This window comes from Hyperolius riggenbachi, chromosome 2 (assembly GCF_040937935.1).
Source record: "Hyperolius riggenbachi isolate aHypRig1 chromosome 2, aHypRig1.pri, whole genome shotgun sequence".
Lineage (NCBI taxonomy): Eukaryota > Metazoa > Chordata > Amphibia > Anura > Hyperoliidae > Hyperolius > Hyperolius riggenbachi.
In genome coordinates, this window is record NC_090647.1 from 300,185,318 (window position 1) to 300,209,172 (window position 23,855).

A 23,855-nucleotide genomic window follows, 5' to 3' on the forward strand; every position below is an offset into this window, starting at 1 on the left:
TCCCTCTCACTTCAGTTGTCCTTTAAATCCTGAGTTATTGACAGCATCTCTTCATAAGAGCAGAGTGAAAATGAATAGACGACTTTGCATACATAAGCTTAACATATGAGCAATGATTTGACTCTTTGGACTTTGATATCATACATTTTTGGTCCCTGTAGCCTCCTATACACTCCTAGTAGTTCTGGTTCACCATCAGCTTGCTGGGCAATCTGTAAGGCCTTGTTCACATGTAAAATTGAAGCTGACGCCAGCATTTTGCATTTTTTTTTTGCACAATTTTTTTTAAGCGCCTCCTGGCACTTACTTGCGCGATATGATTTTTTTTTTTTTTTATAAAGCACTTTTCTAAGAGATTGTTTTTTTTTTCACTTACTGACGTCAGTCAGGAAGTTAACTCTTTCACCCGGAAAAGAATAAATACAATGTATTTTTTCTTAAAGCGATCTGGAAATCGCTATACCAAGTGCTTTTTCAAGCGTTTTTATAGGCAAATTGCCTCCAAAAAAATGGTACAGACAGCTCTTTGGTGAGCAGATCATAATCGAACCGCTCAGATGTGAACACTCTCATAGGGAATCATTGCACAAGCGCTTTTAGGGCGATTTTCAAAATTGCCGGCGCTTAAAAAATCCTCAAAACGCCCTTAGTGTGAACAAGCCCTAACTCTGGGTGTTTAAAGTCCTACCTCATAGAGCCATATTAATCCATGCCATGACTGATGAGGACCAACCAGTCAGAAACAGTCTGCATACAGGTTGGATTAGTGTGGCTCGGTACAATTAACAAGTTGACACATCATTGTATTCCAGCGGTTCTGAAGGTGTGTGTTGGCTTTCAGGGACAACAAAGAGATGGTTTGCATAGTCAGCTGTGATGCATTGTGGAAAACCTCATATGCTCCCTCCAACCTGAATAATTGCAAATACCTTCTGTTTTAAAGGAACGTGAATTTAATTAAAATCTATATCTTTTTACTTACCTGTGGCTTCTTCCAGCCACCTGTAGTCCGCAAGGTCCCTTGGCGTCATCTAAGTCTCCTCCGCTCTCCCGCCGGTGGCTCCATTTTATGTATGACCCGAACACAGGTTGCAATGACTGCACATGTGCAGCTCTGTCCGGGTGCTCGTCTCAATCGCGCTGCCGTCACCAGGACGCAATTGGCACGGGCTCATGGATAGAACCGCACATGTGCAGTCGCTGCAACCCGCATTTGGGTCAAACATGGAACGTAGCCACTGGCGGGCAAACAAAGGAGGCTTAGGTGATAAGGGACCTTGAGGACTACAGGAGGCTGAAAGAAGCCCCAGGTAAGTAAAAGGCTATAGAATTTAATTTAGGTTTCCTTTAGGAAGGCACATTTCTGTTTTGCATAGTGTTTTAAGTAAGAGACTTTTTGACCCTTTGTAGCCCTTTACACACTCCTAGGAGTTCTGGTTCTCCATAAGCTTGCTGGGCAATCTCAGTATTGTTCAGTATAAGCGCCACTCTAAACCACATAAACTTGCACAATTTCAGCACATAAAGTGCTCAGGTGAGCACCTTTCCAAATCATGTCCAATCAACTTCATTTACCACAGGTGGACTATACTTAAGCTTTAGAAACATTTCAAGGATGATCAGGGGCAACATGATGCACCTGACTTCTAGGGCTTGCGCTGGTAGCAGCTCAGCCAAATTGTCCTTTGAGTCTTGTGTTCACACCTGTACAAGCTTCCTGACTAGGGCGGTGCCTTGGGCTCTTGTGCTAGGCAACAGAAACCCATATTGTCATTGGAGAATGAACCTTTTTGATATCTGGCCCGAAGACACCCCAGGTGCTCTTCCCTGACACATACAATCTCGGATTGAATTGTAATTACCAGTGTACAATCTCGATTGTGATGGCGATTTAACGATTCTGCCGTGACAGTACATATTACAAGAAATAATTGGTACTTATCCGTTAGCCGGGCGCATCCGGCAGGTGGCGCTGTTGTAGCGAATTTCATTCATGCTTAGTTAACGTAGTGCTGTGTGAATGGAAGCGCCGCAGGTGGCGCTAATTACATTGATACGGCACATAACAATAACAGTGTTAATGGGAACTAATATGTATTTCAAGTGGCCGGAACTGTTACTTAATGCAATTAAAATGAAGGCGGCGGCAATTTAACAGATGAAGCCGCCGCCTTCGTCTGTTCTTCGTCTTCTTCTCCCACTTTGCCCTCCTCTGGCTTCTATACAATGCTGGCAGCCTGCGGGGACATGCGTCTCCCCCCAGAGTCGTTCGTCGCGGAAGGGAATCCTGTTTGTTTTCTTGCGACGAACGACTCTGGGGGGAGACGCATGTCCCCCCCAGCTGCCAGCATTGTATAAAAGCCAGAGGAGGGCAAAGGGGGAGAAGACGAAGAACAGACGAAGGCGGCGGCTTCATCTGTTACATTGCCGCCGCCTTCATTTTAATTGCATTAAGTAACAGTTCCGGCCACTTGAAATACATATTAGTTCCCATTAACACTGTTATTGTTATGTGCCGTATCAATGTAATTAGCGCCACCTGCGGCGCTTCCATTCACACAGCACTAACGTTAACTAAGCATGAATGAAATTCGCTACAACAGCGCCACCTGCCGGATGCGCCCGGCTAACGGATAAGTACCAAATAATTTTTTTGGCTACTTTAAAACAATGAGTGTACATTGTAATAATTTCAAAGTTCATTTTATATTTTCATCTTTCTCCTTGTTTTCAGGTGGCCTTTCATATTCAGCCATATAAAGGACGTGATGATCGCACATTGCATGACAACATCAAATATATAATTGACAAGTAAGTAAATGTTAGTTGAAATTGGAATTATGTAATGCCATGTTCATGCCCATTAACCTTCTCAATCACAGTATTTAATAGCTGAACTCTTTATCAAATGTATTATTTATAAATTACTCTGGGCGTGACACTAGTGTACTGTATAGCACTCTAACAATGTTATCTGCATGGAGTTTGTACGTTCTCCTCCTGTTATGGTGGGTTTCCCTTGGGCACTTGTGTTTCCTTTGACATCCCCAAAATATACAGCTTCCCCCTAAATTGGCCCTAGACTATGTTGGATATAGGACTACTGTAGGGATTATGCGAGACTAAATCTGTAAAAACACAGCAGAATATGTCAATGTTATATAAATTCAAGATAAGAAAGTAGTGCAAGCAGGTTGAGAAGAAACCTTCAACAACCAGGGACAGGTCAGGGAAATTCCCAGCCTATCATTAGAGATACTATAGAACATGCATTCTTGACAGCAGTTTAAGGAAACTTGTAGGGCCCTTTTCCACTTGCAATCGCTAGCATTCACGCTGAACGCTAGCGATTGCTGAATCGCAATTACCGGCAATTCCCCGACGTTCGCCGCCGCGATTTTGCTATGCTATGCACTGCATAGCAAAATCGCGGCAATTATCGCTCCGCCGCGCGTTCCCGACAAAAGCGAATCGCGGTAGTGGAAATGACCTACCGCGATTCCTATGTTAAAAAGCAAACCGTAGCGATTGTAAAATCGCTAGCGGTTTGCGGTTTTGCGATTCAGCCAGTTTGCGCTGGTGGAAAAGGGCCGTAGGGAGAGGAATAAGGAAGGTGCCAGTGCTGTCTGAAAAAGAAGTTACTTATTTGTTGTGCAGATTCTCTTCTTTTAATAGTGTGGAAATCACAGATCCAGAACAAGTATGTAGATCAACCGTGTGACTTTCCTTACCTTTCCATCCATCCTTATTACTCTCATTTCCAGAGAATTGTCCTAAAGGTTTTGCTAAGTTGTAACACAGTTTTTCTGTCATTCTCTCTTTAGTTTTGGATCCCATGCAGCATTTTATAGGTACAGAACAAGCAACAGTAAAAGTCTCCCACTCTTCTACATTTATGATTCCTACCTGACACCACCTGAATCCTGGGCAAACCTGCTAACAGTGACTGGTTCCCATTCAATCCGCAATACAGCTTATGATGCGGTTTTCATTGGCTTATTGGTAGAAGAAGGACATAAGCATGACATCCTAACGGCTGGTTTTGATGGCATATACACATACTTTGCCTCTAATGGCTTCTCTTTTGGATCCTCTCACCAGAACTGGAAAACTATCAAGAATTTTTGTGACACCAACAATCTTATGTTCATTCCAAGTGTTGGACCTGGTTATATAGACACCAGCATTAGACCATGGAATAACCACAACACCAGAAATCGGGTTAATGGAAAGTACTATGAGACCGCTCTCCAGGCTGCGCTCACAGTTCGGCCAGAAATAGTGTCCATCACCTCCTTCAATGAGTGGCATGAAGGAACGCAAATTGAGAAAGCTGTGCCAAAGAAAACTGCATCTCGCCTCTATCTTGACTACCTGCCCCACCAGCCTGATCTCTACCTTGTTCTTACAAGGAGGTGGGCAGAACATTTTAACAAGGAGAAGGATCAGTGGCTTATGTGAGGACACAGAACAACTAACAGTTACACTAAAGAGAATACAGCATCTGTGTAGGGTTCGTAGGTTCCAGATACACTCCAGAGAAGATGCTAAGGCACAAAGTACCAAAGATGAGCAAGAGTTATTGCCAATGCCTTGTAGAAGCAGTTTCTGCTCTTCTCAATGGGGCATAATGACAAATTAAACTTGTGCCTAAGTGTTATTAAAATTTAGCTTGTGACTAATAACCGGCAGCTTGAACTTAAAGGTAACCTGGGTTTATTTTATGTGCTCCTGGCTGCAACCATGGCACTGATCCTCCTATGTTCTTAAAAAGAAACAAAAGGGCATTTTTTTCCCCAGAGGCGACCTAGTGTAATCAAGATTGAAAATAAGGTAATGAGAAGCATACAATATACATACCTGATGTTTTTACAGTTTATCCACATAGAGCTGTAGAGCACCAGACCACACAATTTACCGTACCTTGTAATTGGTACTCTGAGAACATCATCTGATGTACATTTCAAGGTTGAGAAGGTGTTATCACACTATGCCCATTATCTACTTTCTTCTTTGGGTAGGAGATTAAAATGTGCATCATAATGTAGCGGATGTCACCCCAGATCCACCTTCCTTCTCCTTTGGACTCTCTATTAGGCCATGTGGTCTCAGAATTCTTCATAGCCGTCACTAAAATCTGCCACTCGCCACCATCTTCCTCACACCTCACTTCCTCGACTGTTCAGTCTCCCCACTAGTCCATCACACCATCTCTAATCACTTTTCACCCACAGAGCAGTCTGTAATGAGGGTTAGCAATGCTTCTTGCCATATTTCTTGCTAAAATCCTGCCCAAAAGCTGCTCTCACAAAAAGTGGCCGTGAGATTGCTGTACGACAGACATGAGTTTTTCTGGTTTTACTTGCAGAATAAACTTTATATAAGGATTATGTTAATATACATTCTTAGGGCTGGTGCACACCAAAACCCGCTAGCAGATCCGCAAAACGCTAGCAGATTTTTAAACGCTTTTTTTTATTTTTATGAGGCGTTTTGCTAGCGTTTTGCGGATTGCTGCTGCGGTTTTCAGTATAGTAGATTTCATATATTGTTACAGTAAAGCTGTTACTGAACAGCTTCTGTAACAAAAACGCCTGCAAAACCGCTCTGAAGTGCCGTTTTTCAGAGCGGTTTGCGTTTTTCCTATACTTAACATTGAGGCAGAAACGCACCCGCAATCCAAAAATGCCTCACCCAGGCATTTTTCGTTTCTGCAAAACGCCCCCCGCTCTGGTGTGCACCACCCCATTGAGATACATTGACCAAGCAGATCCGCAGCCGCAAGCGGATCTGAAAACGCCCAAAAAGCCGCTCGGTGTGCACCAGCCCTTACTGATTGTAATACATACACAATTATCTCTTTTACGAAGGCTGTATAAAAGACTAACCTTCCTTGTAGATACTGTATCTAAAAGAAAATTGTAAAAAAAAAAACAAAAACACCATATTCGTTTAAAATAAGGGCATTTTGTTTACAGGCTATGGAAGCCTGACATAAAATCTACAGCACGGTTTATACCACAGCAGATTTACCAGCTTAATTTATTTTCCCAAACGGTATTGAAAAAGGGAGTTTCATTACCGCTTTTGACCAAAATATAATTTAGAAAAGAAACTAGACCTCTCAAAATGTCTTATGCAAATATAAAATACATTTGGATTTATGAAAATAAAGTATGAACATTTGGATTTATGAACATAAAGTACTCACTCTGTTTAATGCATGTCAACTAGATTTAGGAAAAATCATTCCATCTACAACTGATGTTTATTTGAATTACTTGCTGCATCCTCAAACAAAAATGTAAAGGGGTTCAGTAGTAAATAATAACACTGCAGAAATAACACTCTACAAACCTGTAAAGTATATTTATCATTTTAGGGAACAGTCTAGCTTTTGTGGTTGGAAGGAATGGACTGTTTTTAAAGGACCACTATCACAAAAAAATGTAAAATGTAAAATACATGTAAACACATACAAAGAAGAAGTAGGTTTCTTACAGAGTAAAATGAACTATAAATTACTTTTCTCCTGTGTTGCTGTCACTTACAGTAGTTAGTAGAATTCTGATGGAAGTACAAGTTTTTGACAAGTCCATCTCTTCACAGGAGATTCTCAGAATTTCATTTATTCTTTACAAAAGCACTCCCTGGAAAGGATCTATACAAAGATGCCGGCCATCCTTTCTACCCCTTTGCACATTATTCTGGCAGTTGGACTAAGCAACTGCTGTTTACTGACTGCTTTTGAAAATAAAATATAACCCTGAGAATCCCCCATGAGGAGATGGGCTAGTCCAAAGTCTGTCAGATTTCTACTATCTATTGTAAGTGACAGCAACATAGGAGAAAACTGTGAGAAATGTACTTTTTATGTATGTGTTTGTATTTTACATTTTATAATTTTTCATGATATGGGGGGGCAGTCAGTGGTATCAATTCCTCCATTCGTTAGGAAATTACTGCACACTTATCACAAGGATGGGCATTGTTGTGCAACAGGATGAACCCAGGTGCCAGTGCATCAGCATAGGGTATGATGAGACAAATATGCATGTACTGTACAGTGCAAAACATTAATAACCAAGCCGATTATCCTTTTTTTTCTCTGCCTGAGTTAATTTTCAGGTATGTAAGTGACAGCTTCTTTCTTTGTCAGTACGTTGTAGGGAATACAGTAAACCTCACTGATAAGCAAAATACAGCCATAAAAGTTTTCCGGGCAGAATACAACTTGAGGGCAAGGTAGAAATAGAAAGAGGCCAATGGTTCAAGTATTTCAACTCTGGGCTACTTAATATGCTGTCATTACGCAGAGACAATAAAACATTCAAACCCCTTTGTAAATGTTTAAAAATAAAATCATGGTATATCTAAAATGATCATTTTTAGGAGTAGGAGGATACATGCAGTTGTTTATGTCATCAGTTTATTTTCACCTTGGGTTTACTTTAAAGACAACCCAAGGTGGGTTTGATAAATCCCATTAGGCCACAGAGGCATATTCTGTATATAATGAGCAGCCTCTGTGTCCTTGCAGCGTTCCTTCAGCCCCAAGAACCCCCCCCCCCCCCCCCCCCCCGAGGCTTTGCTGTCCCCCATAAGAAGAAAAACAAGAGAAAAACAAACAAAAAAAGCCAGGCTAGCGACACACAGATTGTCGCTAGTCTGTTATTTACCTCTGCCCTGTCATTCAGCGCTGCTCCCCCACCTCCTGTATAGCGCAGCTCCCTGCCTCCGATCAGAGGAAGCTTACAGAGGCGGGGAGGAATAGGACATCTGCAGTTACAAATGCCTAGGAAAGAAATGTATGGGAAAAACATGCAATACCATAAGCAGGCTGACACTACTGTTTCAGCTGATACAAGCCCAAGCCCTCTAAGTATCCTTAATTTTGTTGTGAAGTCAGTGATATCAGCAGAGATCTTGTGTGGTCACCTTCCACAGTTCCATGTGCTCCTAGAACTGTTCCTCTGCTCAGGTGTCCAGTCACCACTGAGTCAGAGGTAAAGTGCAATGTTCTCTGTCCATTTGCCTCAGAGGAAAGCTGTGGGTGTAACAGGCGACTCCAGGGATAAGGGTTTGTGTGCACTATGTAAAACAGGTGGCCAATACTTTTGTTGCGATTACAGGTTGTGATTTGTGCAGCTTGGAACTGAGCCAATACAAGCCAGCAGGTAGAGCTTCTGAGTGGTCTAATTCCAAGCCGCATACAATCTGCATGATACCTGCAAGCATACCAGAATGATTAGCATCTCACTGTTCAATGACCATCTCAAATGTTGTGATGAAGGAAGAGGAGGATGCCACTGAGGACCTGAAAACAACCCAATTGGCAGCTGTATTGCTGATCCTCTATTCCTAACATTTTCTGGGTCACTGGACTGAAAAGAAAGAAGCAGATGAAGAGTCAGAGTATATGATCTGCATAATGGTTTCATGTAGGCAAAGCCAGCATTGGAGGAGGTGCTGAGAAGGTCGGGAAAAGGTAGTCTTGAGCAGTGCACTCTGCACACCATGTTGCAGGGGATGGGGGGGACAAGGACACAACAAAGCCAGCTGCCAAGAGCAGGATCACTAGTGCACAATCATTACACTCCACTGCCAGTAACAAAACTCGCTCCACCATCCGTTCTGCTCCACTGACTCGCATATAAGCCGAGGGGGTTACTTTTCAGCACATTTTTTTGTGCTGAGAAATTATGCTTATACGTGAGTATATAAGGTATAAGCTGTGAATGAAAAACTGGGTTAAACCTGAATCTGAACTGAAGACTAATGTCCATGTGTGTAAGTACAAACTGATCACATGACACTGAAATTCAGCTTGCCTACAATTGAAAAGTTATACTGACAATATTAACTAAAAGCTACTTTTTAAGAGGCCACGTTTTCTTCTGCCTCCACTTTTGTCTGACTAATCAATCCAAATAAAGACTTTTCCATACCAATTCAATTTTTACTGAAAGCATTTAATTCAGTTTAAAATGTACAACCCAGATTTAAAGGATGCATAAATGGAGCCTAGAAGCAGATCTGTCTGGTGTGACAAAATGCATATTCCTAGCTCATATATCAGCTGACCTAAAGTTGATGAAATCCAGCAAAATACATCAAATAAAAAATAAATAACTTATTTCCCTGGGAAATTTACAGTTGAGACTAAAATCCAATCACGATCCAAGTATTAAATGGAAAAAAAGGTCCCATGGCTTGTAAAGTCTGTTTCAACATGGCATGCCTATGCACCTCAGTGCTGGTACAGTATAGCTGTTGATACATGCTGGTAGATGGCAGATATAACACACCCTGCCATTTAGAGTATTCCAAGAACTACGCAGAGTCCACTGATTGACGACTGTCAGGAGGTAGGTAATAATCCATGTCTGTTTCTCAGGATCTCCAAGGTAGAGTTCAGAGCACTAGTGGAAAAAGCAATTGGGAAAAAATAGTAAGTAACATTAGAAAACAACTCACTGCTTCACAGATATGTCTGATGTTTTCTTTCAGTATTGGAAGCGTTAAAAGATAACTACACACCCACACAGCATTCAGTTCTGAAAGAAATCTACTATGCAACAATCCAACATACGTTACATATGCAGTATAATGTCGTTATAATAAACTGTGTTATAGTAAACATTCTGGTATAGTAAACTACCTCTCCAGGTCCTGGACAATTTCCATAAGTCTATGGGAGCAACGCCTGGTATAGTAAATAGACATAATAAAACTTCTGTTATAGTAAACATGACTCTGGATATAGTAAACCGTGGGCATCGCATGCGTCATGTTAGTGTGAAACCCATGGTCTGCTGCTCTCTTCAGGTTGCAAGCAAGTTGATGCCTGATAACATTTGTAAGGCAAGAATGGCACCGGCACTGGATATACAGGACTGTACAAATAAGCAGCCTGGGAAAAATGAGGAATAATGTGAACGTAAACAAGAGGATGCAGAGTTACCACTTCCACTTTGCAATCACTGATAAAGGTATCATCACAGACCTCCCACGGGATTGTACGCACTCCGGGGTATGTCTAACCTTGTTAGCAATGACGCTGCTTGTAGCGTGTGGAGCGCAATGCTGGCTACTTTCACTTGTAGTGCAGATCAAAGCAGGCCTACTCACTGTACAACTAAGGAGCGTAGAGAGTGGCAAGTCCCACCGGTGGAGGTATCGTAGCCACTCACATTACAGGTGCAAAAGGCTTATCACGATTGGCTGCATTTTGAAGAGATGCTTTATGATTGGCTCAAGCATAAGCAAAAAGTTTTGCAGTACACGAGCTGATGAAAATCAAGTACATAACCCTTTTGCGTTCCACGGTTTTTACAACTTAATCTCCCTTGGCGCGGGGTAAGCCGGGCAGGAGGTTTTCGATTTGTTTAATTTTTTTTTTGCTGCACGCAGCTAGCACTTTGCTAGCTGCGTCAGCACACCGATCGCCGCGCCGCACGCCCCCCCCAGACCCCGTGCGCTGCCTGGCCAATCAGTGCCAGGCAGCGCTGAGGGGTGGTTCGGGACTCCCAATGACGTCCCGACGTCGGTGACGTCATCCCGCCCAGTCGCCATGGCGACAGGGGAAGCCCTCCAGGAAATCCCGTTCTTTGAGCGGGATTTCCTGATCGGAGATCGCCGAAGGCGATCGAAGAGGGCGGGGGGATGCCGCTGAGCAGCGGCTATCATGTAGCGAGCCCTGGGCTTGCTACATGATATAGGAAAAAAATTTTTTTTTTTAAAAAACTGCTGCGCTCCCTCCTGCCAGATTTTTTTTATACCGCCAGGGGGGTTAAAGTTCTTGTCGTTTTTGACACTTTAGCTGTAACTTTTTAATTATCTATGCCATCTTAGTGATACATATCTTGTTTTTTTTCAGTACAGTCTAGGCATTCTTTGGGTAATACTTTTCTCCCCAAACTATTTTGTTTTATAGTCCATTTATGGGAAAAAAAATTAGGCATAAATGCAGAAAACAAAAAGGTTTTCATTTTTTGCTCCCTCCCTAATTTTCACATCTCACGTCCCACAGTTATAAAACATTTACAAACAAATTATTTGGCCCTTCCCGATTAAAATGATACCCCATATGCCATATTTTAATTGTAGCTGAGCTTGTGGTGGACCGTTATCCCCAGTCTGCGCGTCTGTGGCGATCGAATGCGTTCGCTAGGGCGACAGTTCAGTGGGCATAGAGCTGTACAGATGCATCACTAGGCAACGGTAAAGCATTACATCTTCAGAGCATTGGCGTCTTAAACTTTCACCCTAGCGATCGGCGGCGGTCGTTAAACGTTTATAAAAAGGCACAGGTATTGCAGGGGTTAATAATGGGTTAATAAGCTAAGTTTGGGTTAAAAATGAATGGGGGTATTAAAAAACAAAAAAAAAAAAATTATTTTATTGGGCCCATGTCACTTTAATTTTTTTTTTTTTTTTAACAGCAACAATCATTCACAGGATCATTCATGTGACTGACGTGCACGGCCATGTGCATCGGCGGCAAACAGCGTGATTTAATGCAGAACATAGATTCTACGTCCTAGAACATACAGGGGGACTAATTAGGACGTAGAATCTACGTCCTGGAACTTAAAGCAGTTAAAGAGACACTGAAACGGAAAAAAAATTATGACATAATAAATTGGTTGTGTAGTACGGATTTTTACTAGAACATTACTAGTACACTAGTAGCAAAAAAAAATAATATTCTCATATCTTTATCTTCAGTTATACAGCTTTTTTTATGACATTGCGTCATTCTCTAATATTTGCAGTTTACACACTACTCAGCATTCTAAAAATGTTTTTCTTACAGAGCAAGCAGAACTTTTAGACCTGCCCTGAACTGTTCTCTACAAAAGAAAAAACAATACAGTTAAGATAACAGCCTTCAGAACACAGAGCTCTCTGTGACTTTGAAAAGTCGTGGAGCTCAATGGCAATTTGCATAGATAACTACTGGAGTTTATCTCTTCCTGTACTGGAAACAACATTAGACTTAGGTCTCTGCTCCTAATGCTTTATTTTTTAGCTGTACTACACATACAAATCATTACATCATAATTTTTTTTTTTTCGCCTCAGTGTCTCTTTAACACTGATTTTTACTAGGTTAAGGGGATAAAAGATCAAATGTATGGTCATCAGAAGCTCCTGAGAGAACCTCTCCCAGATTCGCAAATACACAACTACATCCCCCCACCCAGTATTTTTTAGGTTGTGTTTTGCGATTTTGAGGTTGTGTTTGCATGTTTATTATAATGTAGGCTGAATTTGATACAGGAAACATCTTATGAATTTTATAAAAGTGGGTGTGGTTTAGCTAGGCTGTACGGTTGTACTTTGTATTTATATACAGGTAGTCCCGACTTACGAACACCCAACTTATAAAAGATACGAACAGACTGAAAATGTGAAATCTGATTCTGTGGGAACAAGCGCATTTTAATTTATTTTGAACCTTGCAGTTTGAGAAAATCTATTTAAAAAAAAATGGGCATAGAGGAGGTACAGAGGACAGCGATGGCACATTGTTTTGTCTTATGGACAGATTCAGGTTAAGCACAAACCTGCAAACCCTATCTCGTTTGACTACAGGTAGTCCCCAGTTCACAAAGTGTTTTGTTTTTTTAATGAAGCTGCTGTAGCTATTAAATGAACGCTAAGTAATACATTTGGAGCCTGTGCTACACCACACTCAACAGCTATTAGATGTCTGAACTGGAAAGTACATCCTGTGAATCACTCCTTGCTTTGGCCACACAGACTTGTAGAAAAAATTCATGACACATTAACAAGTGGCCCAAGACTAAAACGGTCTTATCTGAACATTTTCTAAAACAGGAATGAATTTACCATCCTGGCCGGATGACTGTAAACTTTCCAGGCACAGATAGATCAACCACTGTTGATCCCAACCGGCATTCTGGACTGTGTTGGTCTCCAATAGGTCCCCCATCCACTACTAAAGAAAGCAAAGGCCATATATCTTTGAATTCCTGGAAACAAAAACAAAAAAAAACAGTAATCAGGAGATAAATCACTAGTCACTTATGGCTTTACTTCAACAAAACTAGCTAAAAAGAAGAAATATTCAACTTAAAAGTACAACACCTCAATAACTGCTAGCAAAAAGGCACACAAATTGCCCTGATACAAAAGACCTTCCTCACCATCTAGCAAGTACTGTAATATTGGTATTGTATCTTGGGCCCAAAATACATAAATGTGTGGTTAATCAGAATCCCAGTGAAAGATTTTCAGGCTCTGCTTTGTTGCGGAATATAACCCTGCATTTCAACTTTGCTCTAAAACATTATTTACAGCATATTATATGCAACCAGCATTTTTTTTTCATTAGACCAGCATTGGAAGGGTTACACAGAGCTTTAAAGTTCCTGGAGAGAACTGCGGCCGCATCCGAAGCTTACATAGATACATTTAAGCAAAACTGTGGAATGTGACTCACTCTCTCTCTGACTGTGCAGGAGCTGGAGGACAGCCAAAGAGTGTGTAACATTCCTCACTTGCTACATTTTGTTTACTGAAATGTATCTATCTAAACTTCAGCAGTTCTCTCCATGAATGCTGGTCTAGTAAAAAAAAAATGCTGGTTGCATATAATATGCTGTAAATAATATTTAGAGCAAAGTTGAAATGCAAGGTTATATTCCGCTTTAAGCTCCCTCAGCAAAAAGTCAATAACCTATAATAAAAGCGAACCTAGAAGAAAAAAACAAAATAAGGAACTCCAGCAAGTTTGATTTTTTTCTTTATTAAACTGAAATATCCCATAGATAAGCCTTCATACACGTTATGATATCCCTTGAAATGTAACTTTAGTGTACCACATTCTATTGATCATGCGTTTTCACAAACTGTTTGGCGTCCATCTGTGTTTCCTGCAAGCACCATATGTAAACAATAAGTTCAAACAGCAATTCGGGATGCCCTAGATTTTGAAAGGATTTTTGTAGGATAGAATATCTATATTAACCTCCCTGGCGGTAAGCCCGAGCTGAGCTATGCCGCCGGGAGGCACCGCTCAGGCCCCGCTGGGCCGATTTGCATAATTTTTTTTTGTTACACGCAGCTAGCACTTTGCTAGCTGCGTGTAACCTCCGATCGCCGCCGCTGCCCGCCGATCCGCCACTATACCCGTCGCCGCAGCCGCCCCCCCTAGACCCCGTGCGCTGCCTGGCCAATTAGTGCCAGGCAGCGCCGTGGGGTGGATCGGATTCCCCTTTGACGTCACGACGTCGATGACGTCATCCCGCCCTGTCGCCATGGCGACGGGGGAAGCCCTCCAAAAGATCCCGTTCTTTGAACGGGATCTCTTGATCTCCGTTCGCCGGCGGCGATCGGAGGGGCTGGGGGGATGCCGCTCAGCAGCGGCTATCATGTAGCGAGACATTGTCTCGCTACATGAAAAAAAAAAATTAAAATAAAGGTATTTGCTGCCCCCTGGCGCCGGATTTTAACAAACCGCCAGGGAGGTTAAATCTAACATTTAAAACATTACAGAGTGTATGCCTTAACTCCCATACCTGAAAGAAAGCAGGAACCACTTATGGGGAATATCATTCTAACGGTTAAGAATGAAAGTCAAGGAAACATGTTGTGGGGTGTTGGTGCCAGGCACTGGCATATTAGTCCAGAAATAATTGAAAGGGAGCAATAAGCATCCCTTAGGTCCACGGTGACCGTAAAGCATCAGGAACAACAAGTCACTGAATCTCTAACTCTGAAAATCTATTCCATTCAAACAACTTGTAACAGATAAATGGGTTTACATTTTTGAGGTTTAAAAACCACTTAACGACCGCCTAACGCCGATAGGCGGTGGCAGGTCGTAAGTGGTTTTACATGGAAACGGCCACGAACAAGCGGCCTTTCCATGTCAGTTCACAGAGGGGGTCTCCCTGGACAGCCTGCGAGCCTCCGATCGCGGCTCGCAGGCTAGAAATCCCCTGTGTTTACATCATACGGCGCTGCCGTAAAGCAGATCGGCGATCCCCGGCCTCTGATTGGCCGAAGCTTATCAGAGGCGGCGCAGGACAGATCGTCGTCCTCTGCCGCCCATAGGAAGGAGGGAGGGAAAGACAGGGAGGCTGAGAATCACTGCGGAGGGGGGCTTTGAGGAGCCTCCCCCCGCTCGGCCACACAGAGCGGCGGCGATCAGACCCCCCCCCCCCCCCCCCAGCAGGACATCCCCCTAGTGGGGAAAAAAGGGGAGGAAGTCTGATCGCCCTGGCTGCAACACGATCTGTGCTGCAGGCTGGAGAGCCCACGCAGCACAGATCAAGCAAACCAAGCGTGGTCCTTATGTGGTTAAAATAAAGCAAAACATTCCTTAGAACCTATTTTCTACTGGGTGCCACGTCCGCTTCCGGCTCAGATGTAGCACCTGTGCTGCTGCGAAGCCACAGTCCAAATAGATTTTAGAGAGATTCGGTGTGTGTTGTGGGAAAATGCAGTATGCCCTCCAGAATTCCACCGCAATGCGATTTAGAAGACAACCCATTGCAGGAATAGGCAACATTTTCTAAGGTAGAATTTATAGACATACGGATATCGCCTAGAGGTGGGGATTAATTAGCATCTCAAGTATTAGCTCTAAATATTTAGTGGAGAAAAATGAATGCCTAGCATAGTCCTAAAAGGGAACCTGAAGTGAGAGAGATATGGAGGCTGCCATATTTATTTCCTTTTAAACAATACCAGTGGCCTGGCTATCTTGCTGATCCTCTGCATTTAGCCATAGACCTTAAACAGGCATGCAGATCAGGTGTTTTTGTCAAAAATCTAACTAGCTTAGCCACGGCTTATTTCAGGGTTGTAGCTCAGCCACTACTGCAGCCAAACAGATTAGCAGGACTGCCAGGCAACTGGTATTTTTACAAGAAAAAAAATAAAACCTCTTGCTTCAGGTTCCCTTTAAATCATCACCTTACTCCACTCAATGTAAAAACAAAAGGGGAACAGTCAAAACAGCCCACTGAAGGCTTCTGTGCTGTGGTAGTTTTGATTCAGGTGTAGAGGCAATCTCTGCATTTGATGTGGTCACACACACCTAGTTATTGAAGCTAAAGCATGGGGAACACTGGATGGCAGCAGAGATATTCTGCCTGCACTAATATAGATGCAAGCAGCATATAGCCACAAACCAGCGTACAAAGGAAATCACTGCCAGGAGACATGGGAGCAAGATACAGCTGATATACGGCTTACCCTGCTTCTGCACAAGTTCCTGGCAGTGTTAATTACTATTCCCCCTCCAGGTCCACGTGGATGGTGGGGAATCAAGTAATTCAGCTGCCAGCTATTGCTGGCGACCGAACTACAGAGTTTTAAAAAGTAATTTTGGCTCCGGCTTCTGACGGCGCCCAAGTTACTCACTGAGTGCCGCTATAGCTGTAATTCCTATTATGGTCTATGGTGGCGCAGGCAGCGCCCAAATCTCCTGCGCTGGATTCCTAGTGTTCGACAAACCAACCCATACACCAAGATGCTTTGAAGAGGATTAGCGTCACCTGTATTAATACAACCACTGGATGTGTGCCAAGTGGAATAAGCTGCCAACATCCGCTGGACGCTGCTAGACCATCTTACTCTATGGTTGCATGACACCACCACTAACCAGTCAGCCAGGACCCTCCTGCTTATATTGGGTACGAGAACCCTGTCCCAATTCTGCCTTCTTCAACAAAAAAAGCAACCCCCCCCCTCCTTTTTATTTTTCCAAACAGAGAAAGACCTCCCCAACAAAGTGACAGCACATTCCAAAAAGATTCAATTACAATTACAGTATACCAATAATGGCTTAAAAAGATAGAACTGAAAACCCTGACATATCAATCTAAAATCTTACGAGTTACAACGTTTAAACAAGGGCATGGTGAGAGTCAAATTACTCACAAATAATCTATAGTAGTAGGGTTGATGCCCAGATTTGATGTAATTGAGTCATGGCACTTTACCTAGGGACCCTCTTCTTGTCACACCCCCACCAACATATTATAAGGGATGGGGTGATTCTTAAACAAATGAATGGAGAGGGTGGGAAAGATTGGCTGGAGCACCATGCTCCCTTCCAGAACTAAAAGCCAAAGCTAATGGGAGACCTAGCAGATCATCACTGGAGCATTAGAGGTCCACATAAGTATTATGAGAATTTTGGAGGCCTCAGTTGGGGATAAAGTTAACAGTGAAGATGGCCTTATCTTTGTACATGGAAGGCTTCAAATAACAGTGTTCTACCTCTACTGTCAATGTGCTTTCCAGCGTACTGATGTTGGCACTGGTCAGTGCAAGTGGCTCCAAGCAGATCTGTGCCAGCTGTCTTATGAATGCATGGTCAGGAATACGAACTCCAACTAGCTGAAATAAGATGGAACAGGTGTCAAAATAAAATTCTTTATAATGTTAATTCTTCCATATGACCGTACTGTTTGGTTATATGCATTATCACAATGAATTTTAAATCAATACACAAATGCCGTTGAAGTGCAGACTTTCAGAAAAACACCACAGTCACTCACTATGCATGCTGATTGGCACAAATATACACACCAGGCATTAACCACTTCCCCTCCCCCGGGACAAGTAACTATGTCCCTGCAAAATGCCATAACTCTGTGCAGGGACGTAACAACTAAATTCCTCCACGCCACGCAGTTCCCATTCATTGACATAAGTCCCCGTGTGAATGACCGCAGCCGTCTATGAGACAGAGCCAAATATTGTGGGCAAATAGTAAAATTACATCTACAATTTTTTTTTCAATAAAAGACCCATGTTGACTTAATTTTTGTATTTTAAATTAACCCCTGACCTCCCAGAGTCATCAATAGTTACCAAATAAAAAAAAATTCAAAATAAAAAAAACAAAGTTACCTTAGGGACTGAACTTTTTTTTTTTTTTTAATATGCATGTCAAGACGGTATATTACTATTACTTATTTCCAAATAAAAAAATATTGCCGCCATACATTGTACTAGGGAAAGATTTTAAAAGTTGCAATAACCGGGACAAAAATGGGCAAATAAAATGTTTGAGTTTTAATCATGGTAGCATGTATTATTTTAAAACTATAACGACCGAAAATTATTAATTTTGTTCATGTTTTTCTTATTTTTTTCCTGATAAAACACTTTTAGAATAAAATAATTCTTAGCAAAAAGTACCCCCCAAAGAAAGTCTAATTGGTGGCAAAACAAACAAGATCTAGATTGTTTTGTTGTAATAAGTAGTGATAAAGTTATAGGCAAATTAATGGAAGGAGCGCTGACAGGGGAAAAATGCGCTTTTTTTTTTAACCACTTGCCAACCAGTGGCTTTCTGGCTGATCTGTGCTGCGTAGGCTCTCCAGCCCGCAGCACAGATCAGGTTTTAGCCAGGGCAATCAGACTTACCCCCTTTTTTCCCCACTAGGGGGATGTCCTGCTGGGGGGGGTCTGATCGCCGCCGGCTCTCTGCGCTTTGCGGGGGGGGCTCTTCAAAGCCCCCCTCCGCAGCGTTTTCGGCGCTCCCTGGCTTCCCGTCCCTCCCTCTCCCTCCATGGCCTGCGCAGGACGGTTATCCGTCCTGCGCATTGAAGGATAGGCTTCAGCCTATCATATGCCGGCGATCCTCGGCCAATCAGAGGCCGGGGATCGCCGATCTGGCTTACGGCGCTGCTGCGCAGCAGCGCCGTATGATGTAAACAGCGGGGATTTCTTCCCCGCGTGTTTACATTTTGCCGGAGAGCCGCGATCGGCGGCTCTCCGGCTGTTCACGGAGACAGCCTCCATGAATGGACATGGAAAGGCCGCTCGAACGAGCGGCCGTTTCCATGGAAACTTGCAGACGACCAGTTTACGCCAATCGGCGTTAGCTGGTCGTCAAGAGGTTAAGGGGAAAAACCCTTCGAGGTGAAGTGGTTAAAAATTTCTCTCTGCACTTCCTGCCTCATAAGTCAGTACTCTCTGTAAATCAAGTTACATCCCCTCTATGTACAGTGGTGTGAAAAACTACCGTATTTGCCCCCTTCCTGATTTCTTATTCTTTTGCATGTTTGTCACACTTAAATGTTTCTGCTCATCAAAAAATGTTAACTATTAGTCAAAGATAACATAATTGAACACAAAATGCAGTTTTAAATGATGGTTTTTATTATTTAGTGAGAAAAAAAACTCAAAATCTACATGGCACTGTGTGAAAAAGTGATTGCCCCCCTTGTTAAAAAATAACTTAAAGAGACTCTGTAACATGAAAAACATCCCCTGGGGGGTACTCACCTCGGGTGGGGGAAGCCTCGGGATCCTAATGAGGCTTCCCACGCCGTCCTCTGTCCCACGGGGGTCTCGCCGCAGCCCTCCGAACAGCCGGCGACTGTGCCGACTGTCAGTTCAATATTTACCTTTGCTGGCTCCAGCGGGGGCGCTGTGGCGACTTTCGGCACGGAAATAGACGGAAATACCCGATCTCCGTCGGGTCCGCTCTACTGCGCAGGCGCCGGAAACTTGCGCCTGCGCAGTAGAGCAGACCCGACGGCGATCGGGTATTTCTGCCTACTTCGGCGCCGACAGCCATCAGAGCGCCTGCGCAGGAGCCAGAAAGGTAAATATTGCGTCACCGCTGTACGGAGGGCTACAGCGAGACCCCCGAGGGACGCAGGACGGCGTGGGAAGCCTCATTAACATCCTGAGGCTTCCCCCACCCGAGGTGAGTACCCCCCAGGGGCCGTTTTGTCGTTACAGTTCCTCTTTAACTGTGGTTTATCACACCTGAGTTCAATTTCTGTGGTCACCTCCAGGCCTGATTACTGCCACACCTGTTTCAATCAAGAAATCACTTAAATAGGAGCTATCTGACACCAAAAACACCTCAAAAGCTAGACATCATGCCAAGATCCAAAGAAATTCAGGAGCAAATGAGAACAAAAGTACTGTAATTGAGATCTATCAGTCTGGTAAAGGTTATAAAGCCATTTCTAAAGCTTTGGGACTCCAGCGAACCACAGTGAGAGCCATTACCCACAAATGGCAAAAACATGGAACAGTGATAAACCTTCCCAGGAGTGGCCAGCCGACCAAAATTAACCCAAGAGCGCAGAGAAAACTTATCCGAGAGGCCACAAAAGACCCCAGGACAACATCTAAAGAACTGCAGGCCTCACTTGCCTCAATTAAGGTCAGTGTTCACGACTCCACCATAAGAAAGACTGGGCAAAAACGGCCTGCATGGCAGATATCCAAAGCGCAAACCACTTTTAAGCAAAAAGAACATTAAGGCTCATCTCAATTTTGCTAAAAAACATCTCAATGATTGCCAAGACTTTTGGGAAAATACCTTGTGGACCGACGAGACAAAAGTTGAACTTTCTGGAAGGTGCGTGGGACACGTTACATCTGGCGTAGAAGTAACACAGCATTTCAGCAAAAGAACATCATACCAACAGTAAAATATGGTGGTGGTAGTGTGATGGTCTGGGGTTGTTTTGCTTCAGGACCTGGAAGGCTTGCTGTGATAGATGGAACCATGAATTCTACTGTCTACCAATAAATCCTCAAGGAGAATGTCCGGCCATCTGTTCGTCAACTCAAGCTGAAGCGATCTTGGGTGCTGCAGCAGGACGATGACCCAAAACACACCAGCAAATCCACCTCTGAATGGCTGAAGAAAAACAAAATGAAGACTTTGGAGTGGCTTAGTCAAAGTCCTGACCTGAATCCTATTGAGATGTTGTGGCATGACCTTAAAAAGGCGGTTCATGCTAGAAAACCCTCAAATAAAGCTGAATTACAACAATTCAGCAAAGATGAGTGGGCCAAAATGCTTCCAGAGCGCTGTAAAAAACTCGTTGCAAATTATCGCAAACGCTTGATTGCAGTTATTGCTGCTAAGGGTGGCCCAACCAGTTATTAGGTTCAGGGGGCAATTTCTTTTTCACACAGGGCCATGTAGGTTTTGAGTTTTTTTTCTCACTAAATAATAAAAATAATCATTTAAAACTGCATTTTGTGTTCAATTATGTTATCTCTGACTAATAGTTAACGGTTTTTGATGAGCAGAAACATTTAAGTGTGACAAACATGCAAAAGAATAGGAAATCAGGAAGGGGGCAAATAGTTTTTCACACCACTGTATCTCATCTCAGTGCCTCACACAGAGTTCCTCTTTAAAGCTCTGCATTTGTAACACTTCATTATACCTCCATCCCGCCTCTGCCCAGGGAGACCGGACACCGCCAAAGGTGATCTCACTCCAGCTCCCCGCACCATCGTGAGAATGAGAGACGCTCTGGCGCCATGGCACTCGCACTGAGGTGTGGCTCTCTGCGTGATCGGGCTCGACTGACGACCCGGCCGCTGCAGATCTTTTCCGCCGCTGCCTGGGAACTCCACGCCGACTGAAGCTGGTTCACCGCCGACACTACCGCACAGATTTCCTTCCTCCTTTGCTGGTCCGTGCCGTTGGGGATGCTCTGTGCCGCCAGAACAGGTCGTGTCTAATCCCCTGGCCCTAATTTTCAGCCAGTGATGCCCGGATCCACTCTACTACACAGGCCACAGTGGATCGAGGCCCACGTGCCCTGTGTCTCAAGCACATCAGAGGCACGGCACAGCCCTGGATCCGCTCAGCAGCGGCCCAGCATGGCCTCTGAGGTCCTGCTCTCCTCCATCTGGAGCGGCCCTGCCACTGGGACCTTGTCAGCCGTGCCAGCATGCGCTGCAGCCATGAATCCCTGCTGTCTGGTGAGGCATTCTGCTCTCCTCCTCCAGGCTGGATCCCCCCAACTCCAGCCACAGTCCTTTTAGATCCCTGGCCATCAGACCGACCACTCCAGTATCCAGGCCATAAGCTTGGGGCAAAAAAAAGTTAGTCACAGCAAGTGTCATCAGCTGCCAATCCACTGCAGCAGCTACCAGCCTTAGCTGATCACCATATGACTCCAGGCACAGCTGCTAGGCCTACTCTGCACCGCAATCCTGGCCCACTCATGCAGCCGCAGCAGAATTTCCATCAGGCCAGGACTACAACCCTCCGCTGACAGCTGCCGCTTGGTCTTCAATTTTTACAAGCTGACCATCTGCACTGGTCCAGGCCGAAAAGCGGGGGCTAAATTTTGCAAGCATGGACACTGGTATGAGCCACGGCTACAGCCAGGACTGTCGTTTCCAGCCAGGACTGTCGTTCCCACCCAGGACTGTCGTTCCCACCCAAGGGGACTCTCGTACTCTGTCTCTCTCTGATCGCTTCTACTTTCTCTTTTTCTCCTCTCTTCACCTGCACATACCAAGACATGCAGGGGGCATCTGTAATCTGCTGCAGGGTAGCGTCGCACAGGTTGTGGCAGCTCCACCCGACATAGCACTCAGACGGACCTCTGTATCCAAAGTAATGTAAGGTGTAAGTGTAATGTATATAATGACTACTCTGTATTTCCACTGTATTTTTACTGTACCATCACCGACCCTGTATGTGCCAAAAATAATTCCGGGTACAACCCCCGTTGTACTTGGCGAAATAAATGATTCTGATTCTGATACCTCACTGGGGTGCAGTTGCCAGGCTGTCCTGCTGATCCTCTGCCTCTAATTTACAGAAGTTTTTGACTGAAGTCACACTTAATCTAGTCGAACTTCAGTTGCAGGCTGCATGCTTGTTTCAGGTGTGTGACAGCAAAAGAGATCAGAAGAACTGCAAGACAACTTCTTTGGTTTAAGGCTGCTTTCACAGTGAGAAGTTACAGGAGCATGTTAGTGCAGCCTGTAACGCAGCCCACCGCACAGTAATGAAAAATCAATGGACTGTTCACAGTGTCCACGTTGTGTTACATTGTAACGCAGCACGTACGTTGAAAGTGCTTCGTGCTGTACGTTGTAAGCGGCTAAGCCACGTTAGACTGTTTGCACATGCTCAGTAGTGTTAGAGGAGGTGGTCTAATTAATATTCACTGCACGGTGTGACGTGCAGTGTTTACTTCCTGGAGCGCCGCTCTGTGCGGTGATTGGCTGGCGGGGCCACGTGATGCCGCATGCGTCCAAGAGTACGCATCACGGACGCCAGAGTGAGCTGCACAACGCGGCTCACTCTGACGTCCACATCCAAGAGCACCAGGCATTGCGTTAGGGGCACGTTATGCGACCATAACGTCCCCTAAAACGCAACGTCTTGGTGTGAAAATAGCCTTAAAGGAGATAAATATGGAAGCCTACATAGCCCTCAGTTTAGGTGTTCTTTAAGGGAACTTAACACATAAAAAAGGACAGGAGTGCCTACAATCCATACGATCCCATGGCCAATGCTGCATGTAAAAGCAGAGGTCCTCATGCAGCCAACTATTTACCCACAAAAGGATAAAAAAGGAGATGGATCTGCCAGAGCATAGGAGACAAAGATTAGTAAATGCAGAAGAAATCAAGGTGCTTCTTGTCTGGTGAGTAGTTCTAATCGTGATAGGTAATTTTGCTTTTGTGAATTTTCACAATTATGATTCTGAATGTAATTGATTTTGTGGGTAATCTTGATTTTTGCGTAATTATGGCATAGCTGTAAACTTACTGGAATGTGAAATTGGAGCTGATCACTATTGGTGAGCAGATTCACAGTGCTGGAAGATGGCCTGGTAAATACAGTTTGTTTTCTGCAATTAAATACTCACGGAAGTAAAGGGATTGAGCTCCTTGTTAAGACCATCAGACCGTTCCATTACAAGAGTAACTGGTCCTGGTAACAAATCACGAAGTAACTGGTCTGAAACTTTAACCTGACAGTATCTGCAAAGATCACAGAAATACATCTGCTGCCGTTATGCAAATCAATAGTAATGAGCATTCACAAACACACAGAACGGATTTAATTCTAAC

The 23,855-nt window shown here is 43.8% G+C and overlaps 2 protein-coding genes across 7 annotated transcripts in view; one reads left to right on the forward strand and one right to left on the reverse strand.

Annotated features, from left to right (window-relative positions):
• MANEAL (mannosidase endo-alpha like) overlaps positions 1-4,704 on the forward strand; it is a 50,228-nt gene extending 45,524 nt beyond the window's left edge. For all 6 annotated transcript variants that reach the window (XM_068269018.1, XM_068269017.1, XM_068269021.1 and 3 more), the window contains 2 exons: positions 2,735-2,811; positions 3,825-4,704. In XM_068269018.1, the coding sequence (XP_068125119.1) occupies positions 2,735-2,811; positions 3,825-4,461 (714 nt within the window). In that variant the 3' untranslated portion in view covers positions 4,462-4,704. The remainder of the gene's footprint in view (positions 1-2,734; positions 2,812-3,824) is intronic.
• A 4,247-nt stretch (positions 4,705-8,951) lies between these two features.
• The window catches only part of YRDC (yrdC N6-threonylcarbamoyltransferase domain containing), a 33,970-nt gene continuing 19,066 nt past the window's right edge, over positions 8,952-23,855 (reverse strand). Inside the window, exons 3-6 of the mRNA XM_068265432.1 lie at positions 23,651-23,765; positions 17,262-17,381; positions 12,858-13,000; positions 8,952-9,422 (exon numbers count right to left, since the gene is read on the reverse strand). Of these exons, the coding sequence (XP_068121533.1) occupies positions 9,362-9,422; positions 12,858-13,000; positions 17,262-17,381; positions 23,651-23,765 (439 nt within the window). The 3' untranslated portion in view covers positions 8,952-9,361. The remainder of the gene's footprint in view (positions 9,423-12,857; positions 13,001-17,261; positions 17,382-23,650; positions 23,766-23,855) is intronic.